This window comes from Eretmochelys imbricata, chromosome 1 (genome assembly GCF_965152235.1).
Source record: "Eretmochelys imbricata isolate rEreImb1 chromosome 1, rEreImb1.hap1, whole genome shotgun sequence".
Taxonomy (NCBI): domain Eukaryota; kingdom Metazoa; phylum Chordata; order Testudines; family Cheloniidae; genus Eretmochelys; species Eretmochelys imbricata.
Genome location: NC_135572.1, coordinates 120325831 through 120345052, shown reverse-complemented (window position 1 = coordinate 120345052; position 19222 = coordinate 120325831). Strand labels below are relative to the sequence as shown.

The window sequence follows — 19222 nt, the reverse complement described above, 5'->3', positions numbered from 1 at the left end:
AACGGCTCTTAACATGTTTGAAGAGGTCATCAGGTCCCCCATCAGTCCTCTTTTCTCAAGACTAAACATGTTCAGTTTTTTTTAACCTTTCCATCTTGTATTGCTCTTCTCTGGATTCTCTCCAATTTGCCCACATCTCTCGTAAACATTCTTTTCAACACTGATTTTCTATATAGATTTACTTTCACCATATAACCAGTGAATACATCAAATTTCTCTGCATCACACTTATGCATAAATCTTAATTCTAAGCACCATACTTCCAGATACAAATAGCTGATTATAGGTATTTTTTCTGTGAATATGTCTATAGAGAATATATTTATCCAGTTTGCTTGGAGTTAAGATTGATGTAAAAGAACTTTGTATGCATTGTGATCAGTGGAGTTTTTCGGGTGAAGAGTTAGTGCGTTCAGATATGATATTTGGGTGTTAAGGCATGTGGAGGCTGCCTTAACTAGTGACTTCCTGAAGTTTTAGTGGTTGTGTTGTACTGATACTCTTTCAATAAGAGAACTCAATTTCTTTAAAAATGTAAATGTAAAAAATTTTCAGTCTCCTGCATGAGAGTGCAACAGAAATGCCTCGATGCAGAATTTAGTTCCAGCTGGTTGTAGGATACAGAGGGCCTTGGCTATGGGATAGAACTCTAGCAGCACAGGTGTGAACCTATTGTGCAGGATTTTCTTGCATGGAAAGTTTGAGTGGGGAGAGGGGTGGTTGTGGGAAAATATAGGGCTCTTGCCATTTTGCTTTGAATTCACACCACGCGCTGTTGCTGCAGACTTCCATATAGGCATGTGGTATTATGTTACAAAACCGTTTCCCATCTTGGTTCTCATTCTCTCACTCAGGTGTCCTGGGCCTTCCATATTTTCTATCTTTCTCCTTGTAAGTCTCTTTTTCTTATGTTCCTTTCTTCCTTACCAGTTCTTTTTACTTCCAAGTATTTAATCTTTGGCTGTATTTATTCTCACGCTTATTTTGGTACCCTTTGGCCTTGCAGTCTGTTGCATAGGCATACTCCTGTGATCATTCATGCATATTGCTTTAGAAGTCATAAGTGCCAAACGGATGATTCTGCAGCCAAGAATGAACACTAGATAAATTAAGAGTTATAGTACAACTAACATAGTTCTGTGTATTGCTTGGTTTTCTGCAAGTTAAATTGCTAGTGTCATGTACTAACTAGTTTTTCCTCTTGTGCTTCTTTTTTTGGTGTCAGTCTTTCTGATGCAGCAGAAAAACCACTGAGAAGTTTATAATAATTTGAAGCATACTATCACCTTTTCTTTTAGTTAGTAAACTTTCTATGTTACCAATATGATATTTCCAACAACTGCCCCATCCACTTTTTCCCCGCAAAATAATACCCCAAGCAGAGCTTCTTATAACTGCAGCAGGGAGTAGAGCTGAAGGCTCCCTAAAGTCTGCTGAACACTTTGCTTTTGGAAATCTAATGTGGGAGGCGTTTTGATATTAGTGGTTCCTGCCAGTACAGAACTCTAAAGTAGAGATTAATTGTGCTATTAATAGGCTTTGTTCATAAGGATTATTGACACAGTCTGAGGTGAACAGGGCTACCTTTGCTGTAAATGAATCATTTTTCTTTCCTAGTGACATAAAAATTACCTTTTGTGGGTGGTTTGGTGGATCCCTTTAAAGAAATAACAGTGCCATCTGTGGATTGGAAAGACTAGTGTCTGTGCCTGGCTACTATGATTGGTCTTCAGATATTTATACTAATAGCTGGATTTGCTTTTATTTATAGAATAACTTTAGTGGGGTTTCTCTTTCAGTTTAAATCTTATCTGTTTCTGTGTGTTACCTGGGGTGTACCAATGTGTAGAAAGAATAGTAAATATGGCAGGCGACCAGCTTGGCTTAACAGTGGAATCCTTGCTGATCTTGAACATAAAAAAGAAGCTTCCAAGAAGTGGAAGATTAGATAAATGACCAGGGAAGAGTAAAAAAAATATTGCTCGGACATGCAGGAGTGAAATCAGGAAGGCCAAATAACATCTCTTGCTAGCTGCAACTCCAGGTGTGAAGAGTACCAAGAAGGGTTTCGGTTTCTTCAGGTATGTTAGCAACAAGAAGCAAGTCAGGGAAAGTGTGGGCACCTTACTGAATGAGGGAGGCAACCTAGTGACAGAGGATGTGGAAAAAGCTAATGTACTCAATGCTTTTTTTGCCTCTGTCTTCACAAACACGGTCAGCTCCCAGACTACTGCACTGGGCAGCACAGCATGGGGAGGAAGTGACCAGCCCTCTGTGGAGAAAGAAGTGGTTCGGGACTATTTAGAAAAGCTGGACGAACGCAAGTCCATGGGGCTGGATGCGCTGCATCTGAGAGTGCTAAAGGAGTTGGCGGATGCGATTGCAGAGCCATTGGCCATTATCTTTGAAAACTCATGGCGATCCGGGGAAGTCTCAGATGACTGGAAAAAGGCTAATGTAGTGCCCATCTTTAAAAAAGGGAAGAAGGAAGATCCTGGGAACTACAGGCCAGTCAGCCTCACCTCAGTCCCTGGAAAAATCATGGAGCAGGTCCTCAAGGAATCAATTCTGAAGCACTTAGAGGAGAGGAAAGTGATCAGGAACAGTCAGCATGGATTCACCAAGGTCAAGTCATGCCTGACTAATCTAATTGCCTTCTATGACAAGATAACTGACTCTGTGGATGAGGGGAAAGCGGTGGACGTGTTCCTTGACTTTAGTAAAGCTTTTGACACGGTCTCCCACAGTATTCTTGTCAGCAAGTTAAAGAAGTATGGGCTGGATGAATGGACTCTAAGGTGGATAGAAAGCTGGCTAGATTGTCGGGCTCAACGGGTAGTGATCAATGGCTCCATGTCTAGTTGGCAGCCGGTATCAAGTGGAGTGCCCCAAGGGTCGGTCCTCGGGCCGATTTTGTTCAATATCTTCATTAACGTTCTGGAGGATGGTGTGGATTGCACCCTGAGCAAGTTTGCAGATGACAGTAAACTGGAAGGAGAGGTAGATACGCTGGAGGGTAGGGATAGGCTACAGAGGGACCTAGACAAATTGGAGGATTGGGCCAAAAGAAATCTGATGAGGTTCAACAAGGACAAGTACAGAGTCCTGCACTTAGGACGGAAGAACCCCATGCACCGCTACAGACTAGGGACCGAATGGCTAGGCAGCAGTTCTGCAGAAAAGGACCTAGGGGTTACAGTGGACGAGAATCTGGATATGAGTCAACAGTGTGCCCTTGTTGCCAAGAAGGCTAATGGCATTTTGGGATGAATAAGTAGGGGCATTGCCAGCACATCGAGGGACGTGATCGTTCCCCTCTATTCAACATTGGTGAGGCCTCATCTGGAGTACTGTGTCCAGTTGGGCCCCACACTACCATAAGGATGTGGAAAAATTGGAAAGAGTCCAGCGGAGGGCAACAAAAATGATTAGGGGTCTGGAACGCATGACTTATGAGGAGAGGCTGAGGGAACTGGGATTGTTTAGTCTGCAGAAGAGAAGAATGAGGGGGGATTTGATAGCTGCTTTCAACTACCTGAAAAAGGGGGTTCCAAAGAGGATGGATCTAGGCTGATCTCTGTGGTACCAGATGACAGAACAAGGAGTAATGGTCTTAAGTTGCAGTGGGGGAGGTTTAGGTTGGATATTAGGAAAAACTTTTTCACTAGGAGGGTGGTGAAGCATTGGAATAGGTTACCTGGGGAGGTGGTGGAATCTCTCCTTCCTTAGAAGTTTTCAAGGTCAGGCTTGACAAATCCCTGGCTGGGGTGATTTAGTTGGGGATTGGCCCTGCTTTGAGCCGGGGGTTGGACTAGATGACCTCCTGAGGTCCCTTCCAACCCTGATATTCTATGATAGGTAGGCTTTATAAACAGTTTAATTACTCATTGTCACAGTTGTGGAAACAGTACATGGCATGGCAGCAGAGAATGGAAACACTATTCCTGTAGTCTTCAGAACATTCCTGAAAATTGTGAACCAAAATGAATAGGCTTGCAGTCTGGGTGGAGTGACTTAAATCTTCAGTATTAATCAACTTTTCCCTTTATACTTCAGTTATTTTCTAAAGACAAGTGCATTCTTATTGGTTGATATAATAAATATTAAAACATCTTGATTTACAACTAAATAGATTGTAAATTTAGGTTTTAGATATTTTTGCCACCTAGGTGGGTACGCTATAACTATATACATTTTAAGCAATTATATCACTTAATATTTTCAGATTCTTATTAAATAATTATACACTTTAAGTGTCTTAGAAAATGGTGACTGTTGCTTATTTACTAATAATTTAACATTTTTGGTCATGATTTGTGCCCAGCTGCATTGAGATGGTAACTGGAATTTAATTAAACATACCAACCACCATTTAAAATGCATTTTTATTAAACAAAACAAGCCCTTAATATGTCATGTGACCTATTATGCTACGTTTCTAAATCTTAACCTGAAAAGTTAGATGTTTCCCCCCTATTCTTTATATAGAAAAGCTGCCTTTAACTCACAGTTTTTGATAGGGACTCATGGATTCAGCATATTTATTTAAATATTTTAAGATATTATCACTTTAAATAAACTCCATTTAAAAAAAAACACATTGGTTTATGTTCACCCTGCTTGCAACAAATGAAGCCTTATTGTTAACATTCCTAACATGCAGTCAGATGCTTTCGCAGCTCTATCCTCTGTCCACTGTAACTGTTAAAAGGAGAGTTTGCATTGTTGTAGCTTGGTATCTAGTTTTTCTGTCAGTCCTTTCATTTTTAACTTTGTCTGGCTAGAACTTTTGCACCATCATACTTTTAAATGTGATATGTGAAAGAGGGTTGGGGAGAGGGGAAGGCTTGTGCATCTTTGTCGTAGGATGTCTCACAGAAAGAGTTCCTGCTTTTAAAAAAACCAAGAAAACCCACAATGCTCGAATACAAGTTCTTAACTCATTTTTTTCATCAGGTTTTGCTTATATGATCCACAGACGATTAGGCGCTCTCTGAGCCTTAAACTGAAGGGATAGAAGTGTTGGTGTGGTAGCTAGACCTGTTCTTCCAGCTGTTAAATGTTTGTCAAATGAGTCTGGGCACAAATGAAATATCTTTTTAAAGAGCTTGAACAAAATGTTCATCCTTTCTCAATCAGGTTTTACTTCCTAGTTAGTTGGTTGACAGGTTTTACTACTTCTGTCAACCACGGTTTTCCAGGATAAACTGAATGAAAAAGACCTGGATTTCTAATATGAGAAATAAGAAGGAAAAGACCACCTAGGCGATGTTTACATTCTGTGTGTGGGTATATAACAGCCAAATTTTTTCAGATTACATTTAATGTTGCAGGAAGGGGTTGCATTAGTGTTGAAAATAGCTTTCTTACCCTTCTTACTCTGGAAACAAAGTATTGCTTCCTTATTGTTTCTAGCCTTTGTCTATCTGAGTAGAAAGAGACTTGGACCAAGGACAACATCTGAATGTCTTGAATGGCATTCCAGAGCTAGCTAGTAAGTCCCATTTAGTCACATAACACAGGCATTTTCCCCTTAAAGCCCGCTTAAAGATGGTATGAAACAAGAAATTGATGTGCAATCTGCACACTCTAAAAAGTTTGATTAATTTCAAACTTCTTATGGGCAAAAGCTTTCATATGCTGTGCATCAGAAAATTAGTTATTCTATGGCTACTTCCTTGAGGAGATACCATCAACTTGAAATCTCGTCAGTTTTAAAGAGCTAAAAGTAGTCTCTGGTAATACATGCACTCCTGTCAATTTCAGTAGTCTTTCAATCAGTTTACAGTTTTTAAATGCTTTTCTCTTTCCTGTTTTGGGTATAAAGACCCCCACAAACAAACGAGGGACACTTACTATTCAGGAAAATGGTGAAGTCAAATGTATGAAGTACATTGTTTTTCCTCTTTCTGAGTATTCCTGGAAAACTTTCATTTGTAGTCATTGGGATATTAACAGTAAAATGGCAGGTCCAAAAAAAAGAAGTGACCTAAGTTGCTGGTGTCCCTTTAATTCACTTGGAGCAGTGCTGGTGTAACTGAAATTGACGTATCATGAGAGTTGCTTCAGCAAAATTAATCTCATAAACACTTCCTTTTAGAAACATGAGCAGTGAGTGTATTATGTTGTAGTGATGCAACTTTCTTGTTCTGTTGGTTTATTGTACTCTTCTAGTTTTAAAAACTGGGAGGCTTTGTAAAGTTGCTGTCATTTTACACGGTGAGCCATTTTTATTTTTTTTTAACTGGAAAGTCCTTTGAGCAAGAACTGTTCATTTTGGCTGTAGTCAAATGTATAGCTTGTTACCTGTAGCATCTTTAAAGCAGAAGGCACACCTCAGTGGTCATGTTTGTATTTCCCAGACTCTTGGTGAATGGCTGGTTGATGCAGAAAACACTTGTCATCTTGAACCTATGCGTCTTCGTTACCTTGTAAGCCTTTGCTTCAGTTTCAGTGGATGATAGATCATGTTTCCTGTTGACTCTGCTTATCCATGTAGAAATTGGAATTGTATCCCTGTCTTGGGATGCTGGATTTGAAAAAGTACATTACTCTTGTGTATTTCCATTAATTAACTTTTATGGAGCTGAACTGATTTAACTGAAGAGAACTTGGCCCTTCTTCCATACGCTACTTATAAACCTCACCGCTCCAGTTGCTCAGTTCATGCATGGCTGAATAGCTTTTTCTTTTTTCTGTTTAATTTAATACTTGCTGACTAAGGGAACAAATCTGTCCAAGATGTCTGTTACATAATCTGAGTTTCAGTCTTCAGGTTTAGGAATCATAATTAATTGCACTGTTAAACAATAATAAAATACCATTTATTTAAATATTTTTAGATGTTTTCTACATTTTCAAATATATTGATTTTAATTGCAACACAGAACACAAAGTGTACTGTGCTCACTTTATATTTTTATTACAAATGTGCTATAAAAAACAAGATGAAGTGAGCTGTAGCTCACGAAAGCTTATGCTCAAATAAATTTGTTAGTCTCCAAGGTGCCACAAGTCCTCCTTTTCTTTAAGAGAATATTTTACAATTCACCTCATACAAGTACTGTAATACAATCTCCTTATCATGAAAGTTGAACTTACAAATATAGAATTATGTACAAAAAAACTGTTTTGTTTTTGAATGCAATGTAAAACTTTAGAGCCCACTAAACAGAGAAGGGTACATACAATTCTCTCCCAAGAAGTTCAGTCACAAATTTAATGTATTTTTTTTAATGAGAAGTCATCAGCATGGAAGCATGTCCTCTGGAATGGTGGTTGGAGCATGAAGGGACATATGAATCTTTAACGCATCTGGCACATAAATATCTGGCGACACTGGCTACAACAGTGCCATGAGAACACCTGTTCTCACTATCAGGTGACATTGTAAACAAGAAGCAGGCAGCATTATCTCCTGGAAAAAGTAAACAAGTGTGTGTTCTAGCAATTGGCTGAACAAGAAGTAGGACTGAGTGGACTTGTAGGCTCTGAAGTTTTACTTTGTTTTGTTTTTGAGTGCAGTTACATTAAAAACCCCTATATTTGTTAGTTGCACTTTCATGATAAAGAGATTGCATTTCGCTATTGTATGAGGTGAATTGAAAAATAGTTTCTTTTGTCATTTTTACAGTGCAAATATTTGTAATAATATAAAATGAACACTGTACACTTTGTATTCTGTCTTGCAATTGAAATAAATATATTTGAAAATGTAGAATAACATCCAAAAATATTTTAATTTCAGTTGGTTTAAAAAGAGAGAGATGAGTGTGAAATTATTTCACAACATTTTGGGCTAGGAAAACATGTTTTGCTTTTTACCTTGTCACTTTTGATTTATAAGTGTACATCTTGTTTTAAAAATGGCTTAAACTTTGCTTTTCCTAGTGGAATTCTATACCTACCAACCTCTGCAGAATCCTAGACTTCTGTTTAAAAAACAAAACAACCTCCTTCCCCCAAACTTCCTAGCTTTTACAAAGATACGCCCTTCCAAACATCAACAAAGTGTAAAACTGCTGCAGTGCTGTCATTGTGTGTCTGCAGCCAAAATATTATATAGAATCTTATTGAAAAAAGATTGAGATAAATATGCTTGAACATCATTTATGGATTTCATGAATCTGAATTGTGATGAACTATGGTTTCTTAATGACTTTAACATGGAACTTCAAGATTCCAGTTGTTGCAAGATGTTGCATCAGAAAAGGAATTCTCATAAAGTATGCTTTTTTTTTGTTTTGTGGAACTAAGTCCATACCAATACTTAATTTTTAAACCAATTTATCTCCTGCCCTCCCTAACAAGACAAGCCGCTGGGATAGGTTTCCTCAGGTCACATGCTTATCACTAGGGATTTTCCTCTTTTCTGACTCAATAGCTTGCAACTGCTTGGAGTCTTATAAGTAGAAGAACTATTGGATAGCTCTTCTGTAGCTGGTTGAGCAGAGATAGGTGCTGTATCTTTACTTACTTTTCAACTTGAAATACTTTCCAGACTGGTGAGTAATGCTTTGATTCCTGTATGCAAGGTTTTGGGGAAATTAATAAACACATTACACTTCAGTAAATGGCTATAACAACATACATAATTTTGGAACATTTTGTGTTGCAGTTTCTATTTTAATACATTATACTAAGTGGGAGTTTTGAGCAGGAAGCCTTTGAGAATTATATCACTTAGCTTTTTGAAGCTAACTGGACTAACAATTTGCTATTTTTATTTCAGAGTGTACTAACTATAAACAAAAATGATTTTCTAACTAAGATATAACATTAAATCTTTGCAAGCTGATTGTGAGGTAATAGTAGCTGCTTCATAGTTTGTGTAACTGAGTTTTTTTTTTTTTCCTTTGTATCTGACTTTTGCCCTGGCAAAAAAAAATCCATTTGCCTGAATCCAGTAAATACTTTAAAAAGTGGTAGGTTATGTCTGTAGTGTATAGAAGTAAAGGTTAGGTGTCCAGACTATAAGTTAACACTTTAAATAATATCAGGATTGGGGAATGAGAGAACTCTGGTTTATTCTCAGCACCAAAACCAGAGCTGGGAATTAGAAGAAGCCAGCAGGGAAAGAGGTTCCATTGCTAAGTTTCCTGTGCAGAGCCTGGGTGGGGGAGAAGTAAATGTTCCCTGTTCTTTTGTGTACCAGCAAAACTCCTCTTTCTGTCCCCACATCTGTGCTTCTGCACCCGTGCACTCCCCAAATCAGGTAGGAAGTGAGGCCTAGTTCAGAAGACCTAAGGAAGTTGGGGAATATTTGTGTGTGATAGCTCTGAGGCTTTACTCTCCTTTATTTTCTTTGAACTTCCTGAGATCTGGAGGAACGGTAAGTCCTCTGTGAGCCTCTTAAAGCTTACTGTCTTCTGGGCAGCCCATCATGTAAACTGTAGTTTGAATGGGGGCCCACCACCTACTATGAGTTTTAAGAGGATCGCTGGAGGCTAATCCTATGATCCTTAGGTTTCAGAGTAACAGCCGTGTTAATCTGTATTCGCAAAAAGAAAAGGAGTACTTGTGGCACCTTAGAGACTAACCAATTTGTCTCTAAGGTGCCACAAGTACTCCTTTTCTTTCTATGAGCCTTAGGAGGTTTTAGAAACAAACAAGCTTACTGTTGTATATGAGACTGCAGAGTCCTCTAAGCTGTGTAGGAATTTGGGTGATGGAGAGGAAGGAGGGGCCATAATATGTATTCAGAGGCTATAGGGTTTGAGGGGAGGGTTCAAGAGGCTCCCAAAATGTCTCCCAAGGCTTGTTGTGGTGGCTGGAATTGATGGGCTTTGAGGCTCCTAGGGCTTATAAATGGAGGCCCACAGGGGGGTTGGAGACCCATGAGACTGGCAGGGGGTGCAGTCTGGGGGCTGTCTAATAAAGTTCAGTAGGAACTGATGTGCTTGCCCATGTACACCTCTTGTGCACCTCCTGAGGTCAGCAGTAGATAGATTCTCCTCCAGTGAACCTTAGGAGATGTATGGGATCGTCGGAAGCTGCCAGGAGAAAGGAGACTGTACCCGCTCAATCTTCTTCTTTCCCTGATCCAGTGTTAAATTTTTACTAAATCCTAAAGAAATTACCAAACACTTCAAAGTTGTGTATGTTTAAGGGTCGAAATTTTAACTACTATGTTTTTGTAATCAATAAACTCCAAACAGACAACTGTTCAAAAGCCCGGAAGTTCAGATTTAATTAAAATTGTAAGTAATTCAAACACTTTAAAATATGGAAGTACATAAAGTATCCCATCTGCAGTAATGCTGGGCTTTATAGTTTCCCACTTCCCTTGGGTTTTTATGTAATGGCTTTGTATTGTGTTTTGGTTTTTTTGGCTCAGACTAAGGAGTTCGAGAAGATTCCAGTCGTGGATGGCTTAAATTTTGAGCATTTGTGATACTTAGCGTATCAAAGAGTACATCATAGAGCACTGGTTTATAACTGAATTGATGACTCCACTCTAGACATCGTAGCTTTGCATCTGATGATGATCACAAGTTAGCACAGAGAAGTATATGGCCTAATCATGTAAAGACCTGAGGATCCTGTGTGGGGAACTGAGCATTCTCTGTTCCTTTCAGGATTAGGCCCTTAATGAAGAGTGAGGAATTACCTCCTTCACTGAACAGTTTGCCTAAAGAAAGCGTGTGTGTGTGTGTGTGTGTGTGTGTGTGTGTGTGTGTGAGAGAGAGAGAGAGAGAATAAAGGTTGTGATGTTTTAATTTTAACATACTGTAATTTGTTTGAATTTAAGAGCAATGCTGATTTAAAATACGCATAATAGCGTCTATGCTAAGGGAGCAAACGTATTATCGCAGGAGTCTGTAGGACTATGTTCAGCATACTTTCTCAATTCCTTTTCAGTCTGAAAGCTACTGAATTTCCTAGAAGCTCACAACAATTTTGGCAAAGAAGGGAATCTTGAATAGTTAAGAGGTTAATTTTTTCCAAAACTGAATTTGTTTCTTAAGGTTGAGGTCTTAATTTCCCTATGTGTAGCCCAGATCAACCTGAGCCTGAGAGAGAGCCAGAATTGACCAATGTACATTGCCAAAGAGCCACAGTAATATGTCAGCAGCCCCCACCCCCACCCCCTCGCTACCAGCGCCTCCCACCCACTGGAAGCACGGTTGATCAGCACCTCCCCTTCCCTCCCCACATCTCCTGAACAGCTGTTTTGTTGCATGCAGGAGGCTCTGGGGGAGAGAGGAGACAGGAAGAGCAAGGGCACAGCAGGCTCAGGGGAGGGAGTAGGAAGGGGTGGAGTGGGGCCAGGACCTGTGGCAGAGCCAGGGATTGAGCAGTGAGCACCTCCCGGCACATTGGAAAGTTGGCGCTTGTAGCTCCAGCGCCAGAGTAAGTACCTAAACAAGGAGCCGCATATTAACTTCTGAAGAGCCGCATGTGGCTCCGGAGCCACAGGTTGGCCATCCCTGGTGTAGCCAAACTGTGAAGGCATAGTAAAGATAAATTCATGGACTAGCACAGAAGTTCTAAATTTACAGATTGCAGTTCCCAAGAGGGTTGCGAGCAAATGTCTGGAGGGCCAGGCTCACTTCCCCTGTCAAAAATACCAAGTGAGAAACAATAGTCATTTCTTATTATGACTCTTTAGACAACTGTCTCAAAGAATTCTGGGATGCGTCAACTGGTTGAGTGTGGGCTCATATGAAAGGAAAGATTGGGAGCCCTTTCTGTATTTTCTGTGCTCCCGCCTTTTACTCTCCGTCAGAAACGTTCTCTGTCAGACCTATTTCAATCAGCCAGCACTACTTCTGTTTCTCTGTATAAATTTAATACCACTGTACCACTCTGTACCTCAGGTAGCACCCTGGGATCCCCATGTTCACCACTGTGATATAATTATGATAGTTTTGTACAAAGTATGCACTGTGAGGTATCACTTTGAAAGTCTTGATCTGTTCAACGTTAATATCCAGTTGGATTGTATGTGCTATCGCTGTATGTCAAGGTATGAAGTTTTTGCAGTGTGTGTTGTTAAAATATGTAGTGAGGTTGGGAGACGCCCACAGTCAACCTTTCTGTCCCGCAAAGGACCAGCCAGATGTGCTGATGGCCCATTATAGGGAATCCACTCTCTCAACGGCCATCCCAGAAACTTCACAGTGAGAGCACGTATACAATGGAGACTTGAGCAATGGAGACTGCCTGATCCAGGAGCGTTAGAAGCTCCCTAAAAGTGTGTGTGTGTCGGGGGGGGGGGGGGGGTCCAACAGGTGCCTGAACTGTAGCTCCGCCCTCACACCACCCCTTCTCCCTGGGTTCCTGCCCCTCATTACTTGTCCTAATGGCCAGCAAAAAGTGGGAGGGCCTTGGCCCCCCTGTTCCAACGCTACTTGCCTCATCCCCATGTCACAGCAAAAGATCTTTCCAGCAAGCTGGAAGAAAATATGAGACTGGAAGTGACATCATCACTTGGTCTCTCTTGTCCCCCTCCCCCCCAACTCAACACCTGGAGAAACATCTGGAAGACAAAGACTTTGAACAGGGGAAGGGGGTCCCAGGCTGGAAAAAGGGTCCTACCCTGTGTATTGAGGAACTATACTGTCTGTCAGGGTGAGACACTGCTTGATTCAAATCCTGTTTCGTTTGTAGAACTTGGGCTGCACATTTTATTTTCTTAAGTAACCAACGTTGATCTCTACGCCTGCTACTTATAATCACTTAAAATCTGTCTTTATATAGTTTTGTTCATTGTCTTAATGTCCTCATGATTTCTTAGAAAAGCCTGAAAACTTGGCTGAAACACCCGGTGGCAAACAAAAAGGACTCGTACTGTATTTTTAAAATCTCATAATTTGATGGGTTTTAGTGTTTTTGGTTTTTTTAAATGATTGAGCTTAGCAATAGTAATACTTGGCAATTATTAATTCAGACATTTGCTGCTGTCTTGGAAAATCTGAATTTCAAAGAAGTGCATATTCTTTTGTGATATTTCTTTAGATACAGAGTCAGACACTTTGTGGCTCAGATTTCAGCAGTATTCATGAATCCATCAAATAGCAGGGAGACATTTCAGAATGTAATTGTGAGATATGTGAGGGAGATGTATGTGGTACTGATGGCAAATTCTGCCTCTTCAGGTAAAGATTCTGACGGCTAGAAGAGGCATGAGTAGCAGATTAGACATGAACTTGCAAAGTAATACACTGCCAAAAAGAGAAAATGGTAAGCTAAGGGAGTCTTGAGTTGAATACCCAAATGCTTCAGGTCATGGAGCAGGAAATTAAGGTAATAGTATTTCCTCTCTCTGAGGCTCTGGAGTAACTGCACATAGAACATTCATTTCTGGACGTGATACTTTTTAGAAAGGTCTCCCTCAAACTTGTCAATAGAAGAAATGAACAAAAATAATTATTGCGGCTGGAGGGGTGGAGTTGAAAGACCAGAAGAACTAAATTTGTATGGTTACAGAAAGGTACCCAGAATTTAGAGGAATTATTTAGAGTGGCACAAGAGGTAATGGGATTGAATTAGGAGGCAAGTTTAAGACACATATCAAGAAAAAAATTCATGACTGTATGAATCGTTAGAGTGGGAATAATTCTCGAAGTGTTGGAAACCTCTGTGATTGGGACTCCCAAAATTGGGCTGAGCAAAACACTGTAGAATATGGTATAGGGAACTGCGTGGCACTGGCAGAAAGATGGGCTATATGATTTAAAGGGCCTTTTCTTCCTGTGACTTCTGATTTGAGTAAGGATGAACCTGTGGACATATCTTGAAGGAAAGCATGCTATGTCAGAAATTCTCAAACTGGGGGGCATCCAAGGGTTCATGGAATGTATTCTGGAGGGCATGAGAAGCTTTAGGAGGCTTTAAAAAAAGATTTTAAAGAACTTGCTGGGGGGCTGAAGAACTGCAGCGGCGGCTGCTGGCTGGATGCCCAGCTCTGTGTCTGAACGCAGTGCTGCTGCTGGCAGAAGTGGAGAAGTAAGGGTGGCATGGTATAGTGTTGTTGCCCTTACTACTTCACTGATAGTAGCACTGCCTTCAGAGCTGGGGGACACAGAAGGGGGGCATGATCAAATAAGTTTGAGAACCGCTGACTTGTTATGCTTTGGTGATGTAAATGCTAAAGGAGAAACTTTATCACTTGTATCTGCGTCCTACAAACAATTTTTTTTCCTTCATGGTAACTAGTGTCTATAGCTTTGGGTAGGCTTTCTTTTGAATTTGTTAGAAATTAGTTTTGGAATTTGGTTATTATACATAATTTTTACAGAGTTTGTTTCTTTAAAAAACTATGGTCATATGAACGTGCATGATACAGATCCCCCCCACTCTTCTGTGATATTTTGTGTGTGTGTATACATATATCCTCAGGAGGGGAGAAGAGAATTGAAGTTACTATGGTTTGGGATTGCTAAACTCAATCTTCACATTTTGACAGTGCACAATGATACTGGTTGGGATGCAGTGACTTTGCATTGTAGCACAGGCCTGATATATACATTTAGGGAAATTTTAGTTGACTTGTGGAACTGCATTACAAAACCGTTCCCATATCATTTAATTTTAAGATGGATGGGAGCCTAAATGTCTTCTTTTAAATTTACTGTGAGATGAAAAATACATAAAATTTAAGTTTCATTCTGAAGTGTCTGTGGGAATTGTTAAATGTACTCATGTTGGTAACTTAAACTCCTTTAGGTAACTTCCTTTTTAATTTGAGCTTCTAGTAAAGCTATTTTATCTTTCTGTTTAGTGCCAAAGATGATATTGACCTTGATGCTCTTGCTGCTGAAATAGAGGGAGCAGGTGCTGCCAAGGAGCAGGAACCACAAAAATCTAAAGGCAAAAAGAAAAAAGAAAAGAAGAAACAAGAATTTGAGTAAATAATTTTGTCCCTTTCATTATTGTATTCAATTACAAATAAACAAATACTTACGTGATTTTAACTTTTTCTTTAGTGAAGATGATATCCTAAAGGAACTGGAAGAACTGTCTGTAGAGGTACAAGGAGGGAAGGTTGACAGAGAACCTGCTTCAGCAAAGGTGAAAGTTGAGGGGTTATTGACAAATAGCATTTTGAAAAGGGCAGTTTTTGGGTACTCAAATCCTTTACTTGCAGATTACATAAGTTTTGGTGCTGCTGTATAGTAGGAAGACCTAAATGAAAATTGACTAACATTTAAAAGTAATGATTGCTTTTAACTACTCTTCTGCGTTAGAGGCAAACAGTGATAACTTTTAACTTAAACCACTTTTGCACCCAGATAAGCATTAGAAAAATGTGATGGAATAAGTAGAGCGTTCTTTATTGTGGGCTGTCTTTAGTTACTTCAGGTATCCCTTCACTACTACTCAAACTCTATCCTCAATAAGAGGAGTCGTATATAATTGCCGAATTTTGCAGTTGAAAACATTTAATTTTCCATGAAAAAATTAAACATGTTTGTTTGATTACCAGCCAGAGAATGACGACCAAGAAATCGGCTTCTCAAAACAAGACAAAAAAAAGAGAGGGAAGAGTAAAAAAATCAGTTTTGACGATGATGACAGTGAAGAAATGGAGGGTAAGGATACAAAATCTAAAAAGACTCAGAAACCAAAAACTGAAACTCACTCTGGCAGCGATGACGATGATTGTGAGATATTGCTTAAAAAAGGCAAAGGAAGAACTGAAAAATCAAATAAAAAGCTGGACCTTTCAGAAGAGGATGAAGCTAACATTAAGAAAAGTAAAGAGAGTACACGAGCAGTGTCCTCAGGTGAGAGTGCTGATGAATCAGACGATTTCTCCCAATCTAAAAAGGGTCAAAAGAAAAATCAAAAGGGAAAGCCTGCTCCTAATGCTGAAAGTGGGGATGAGGAAGAGGAGCCTTCATTCAAAATAAAAACAGTGGCTCAGAAGAAGGCAGAAAAAAAAGAGCGTGAGAGAAAAAAACGTGAGGAAGAAAAAGCCAAACTGAAAAAACAGAAGGAAAAAGAAGAGTTGGAAGCTGGTAAAGAACAGGTAAAGCAGAAGGAGATTCCAAAGAGAGCTGAAGAGGCAGCTTCTCCTGAAGCTATTCCAGCTGCTGCAGCAGGGGAAAAGGGAGAGGCTCCCACAGCGGCAGAAGGTTGGTAATTTTAGGAGAGTAATATTCGATGCAATCAGACTTTTTTTTTTCTCTTTAATAATTAGTGAGATAAACCAGTGATTGTGATTGCAGCTTTTTCCAAAGTCAATAATATTAAAGATATTTAATAGCTATATATATATATTTTATTGTATGTGGTTCACCCATGAGCATTTTTCCTGGTCTGTACGTTGTCCAGGTATATGGAAAGCAAGTGCCACATGGTGAATTCTCACCGCGCTATATATTTATAGCTCTGTAGTGCAAACATAATTTTTCACTGCTTGATTCTTAGACATCTATTACATGAACACTTCAGAGTCTTATCGCTATGATTTAAGAGTCAATTTTTTTCTTTTTCAGTATGAAATCAGAATCAGCAATGTTTCTCAGATCTGGAATTAAGCAAAACATAGTATTTTAAATACTAAACTATCTGGAGTCTTTTTAAATTGAATTTCTGACACCCCTGAATATCTGTCTTTTTCTTATGTAGCTGATGATGAGGGGGACAAAAAGAAAAAAGACAAGAAGAAAAAGAAGGTTGAGAAAGAAGAGAAAGAGAAGAAAAAAGGTCCCAGTAAAGCTACAGTTAAAGCTATGCAAGAAGCCTTGGCTAAGATGAAAGAGGAGGAAGAAAGGGCAAAGAGAGAGGAGGAAGAGCGCTTAAAACGACTTGAGGAGCTAGAAGCTAAGCGTAAAGAGGAGGTACTGCATGTGTTCAGATGGGTGAGGGTTAGGGAAGTGGTGCACCCCCACTCAGTCTGTTGCAGGATTAGGCCCTTACTATATGTACAGTGAAAACTCACTGAAAGTAGTGGAAGGTCCCCCTTCTTGTCAGCTGTAAATTGTAATAAATCCTTGTAGTTTGATAACTAATTCCATAAATCACAAAAATGCATAGTGATATTTTTCTGTATCACTGTTTACTTTCGTAGGAACGATTGGAACAAGAAAGAAAAGAAAGGAAGAAGCAAAAAGAGAAAGAGAGAAAAGAGCGTTTGAAAAAGGAGGGAAAGCTTTTAACTAAATCCCAGCGAGAAGCTAGAGCCAGAGCAGAGGCTACTCTTAAACTACTCCAAGCTCAAGGTAAGTAGTTCTGTAAAATCTAAGCTCTCTTTGTGCACTTACTGCTCAAGGAAAACTTTGCAGATTCTTTCTTCTGTTATCTAGGTCCCATGTTGCTTCAAGCAGAATATACCCAAAAATGTCATGTGAAAATTAGTGTGTTTCTGTGGCCAAGGAAAGCAATATTTTTATTTCAGATTTATTAATAGTTAAAATTAAGATTCTGTCATGGGTATTTTTAGTAAAAACTCAGCGACCGGTTGTGGAATTCACGGAAGCCCACAATCTTTCCCTGATTTACCAAAAATACCCTGGGGTGGGGGTACCACAAACAGAGCACTGCCGAGGCTTGCAGCTTCTCCAGCTCCTCCATTGCTCCTGCAGCAGAGACCGACTACTGCTGCTTCAGCCCCGGGGTGGGGGTTGACCCAACCCTGGCTGCTGCTCCGGCTGGCCGTGGGCCAGTTGTTTGGGCGGCCTCCCATCTCCACTGGCTGCGGCTCCCTGGGGCTGGCTGCAGCAGGCAGTGTTCCTGGAAGAAGTCATGGAGGTCGCGGAAAGTCATGGAATCTGTGATCTCTGTGAGAGAATCGTATCCTTAACAATAGTTATCAGAGTAGCTCTGTGCTTATAGAGTTACTAAATATAACCATAAAACCTGAAGGGAAAATTGGCTAATATATTATATTTGCCACCTTAATCTATGTATCAGTTACCACCAAAAATAAATGCCTATGAAGAATTACTACTTGGACATCCCAATCTCCATAAGGCCAGAAAAATTAGATGAGTCTTGCAGTATGTATTGAAAGTAAGTAACTTTGGTTCCTGGCAGACTAAAGTAGGAAGTGAATTCCAGAGGCGAGGTCTTGGGTCTCTTGCCTTTTTAAATCTGGAAGAAACTAGCTTGAGTGCCTCCACTGAGCATAACTATGTGCTATCTTGGTGAAAGAGAGGTGCTCTCAAATAGTCAGGATCCAAACTGTTTAGGCACTCTGACAAAAGTTGTTGGAATTTTTTTAAATGAAAAAACCTCATTAAGGCCCATGGTTTCTGTACATTTACTGCTGTAGTTTATAACTAGCTTTCTCTGGAATCCTGCTGATTCATTGCAAAATTATACACCTCTGTGTAATCTTGTCAGATCTCAAACTTTGCAGGTCTTGGTCTCGGTGGTAATTGAGTGGAAGGTATTTAAGAGGAACCTAGGGTGTTGGAGCAAATACTCTTGGTATTTCAGTGGCAATCCTTCCCTCTTGCACTAGGTCAACTTTCTACTTTCATGCTAGAAAGTTATTTTAAAGCAAATGAAGGAGGAGTGCCACTGGAGGTCCCATCTTTCTGATGAGGTAGAAAATGAAGGCACTGATCTTCATTTTTTACTTGGCACACAATTATGTAACTTCAGAAGCACAATACTTTTACCAGCAGGCAAAATACTACCTATTTAGCCTTCTTTAAAAGCTTAAGAAAAGAGAGATGACAGGTAAGAAGCCTAAAGACCCTAAAACAAGGTTTGCTGTCAGGCCACTTAGAAGTGAATTCCAGAATAGAGGATCCTTTACTGATGATACCTTATCGCTGCTAAATTTTAAATGTATATGTTTGTGGGACCAAATGTAAACCTCAGTCAAAAGTTTCAAACCCGGGTACCTAATGTTCGATGCCTAAGCATAAGTGGCCTGACCCCTTTTTTCCAGAGGTCGAGCCCCCACAAATGCCTCATGAAGATGCATGTTGTTGGCATTTTCTTGCAAATCAGGCCACTTAAGTGTCTGAATATGCACTTAGCCTAAGTTTGTGCAGTTATGGAAAACTTTGGTCTTTAATTTAAACCACATCTTATCTTTATTTTAGTTTGCCAACTTGGTCACTAATCTACAGGTTAGTTCTGTTCATTGTCTTCCTTGAATGGTTCTAATTCTCATTTTGCAGGTGTTGAAGTGCCATCAAAAGATTCTGTGCCAAAGAAGAGGCCAATTTATGAAGACAAGAAGAAAAAGAAGCAACAGCAACAGGAAAACAAAGAAGGTGAGTGTATTTTGCTTCAGCAAAAAATTCTTCATATAATA

General features: G+C 39.7%; 1 protein-coding gene across 1 annotated transcript in view; it reads left to right on the top strand.

The window, feature by feature from the left end:
* The window catches only part of EIF5B (eukaryotic translation initiation factor 5B), a 72492-nt gene that overhangs the window by 2623 nt on the left and 50647 nt on the right, over positions 1-19222 (top strand). The window contains exons 2-7 of the mRNA XM_077814598.1: positions 14726-14851; positions 14931-15015; positions 15431-16082; positions 16579-16790; positions 17021-17171; positions 19086-19181. Coding sequence (XP_077670724.1) covers positions 14726-14851; positions 14931-15015; positions 15431-16082; positions 16579-16790; positions 17021-17171; positions 19086-19181 — 1322 coding nt within the window. The remainder of the gene's footprint in view (positions 1-14725; positions 14852-14930; positions 15016-15430; positions 16083-16578; positions 16791-17020; positions 17172-19085; positions 19182-19222) is intronic.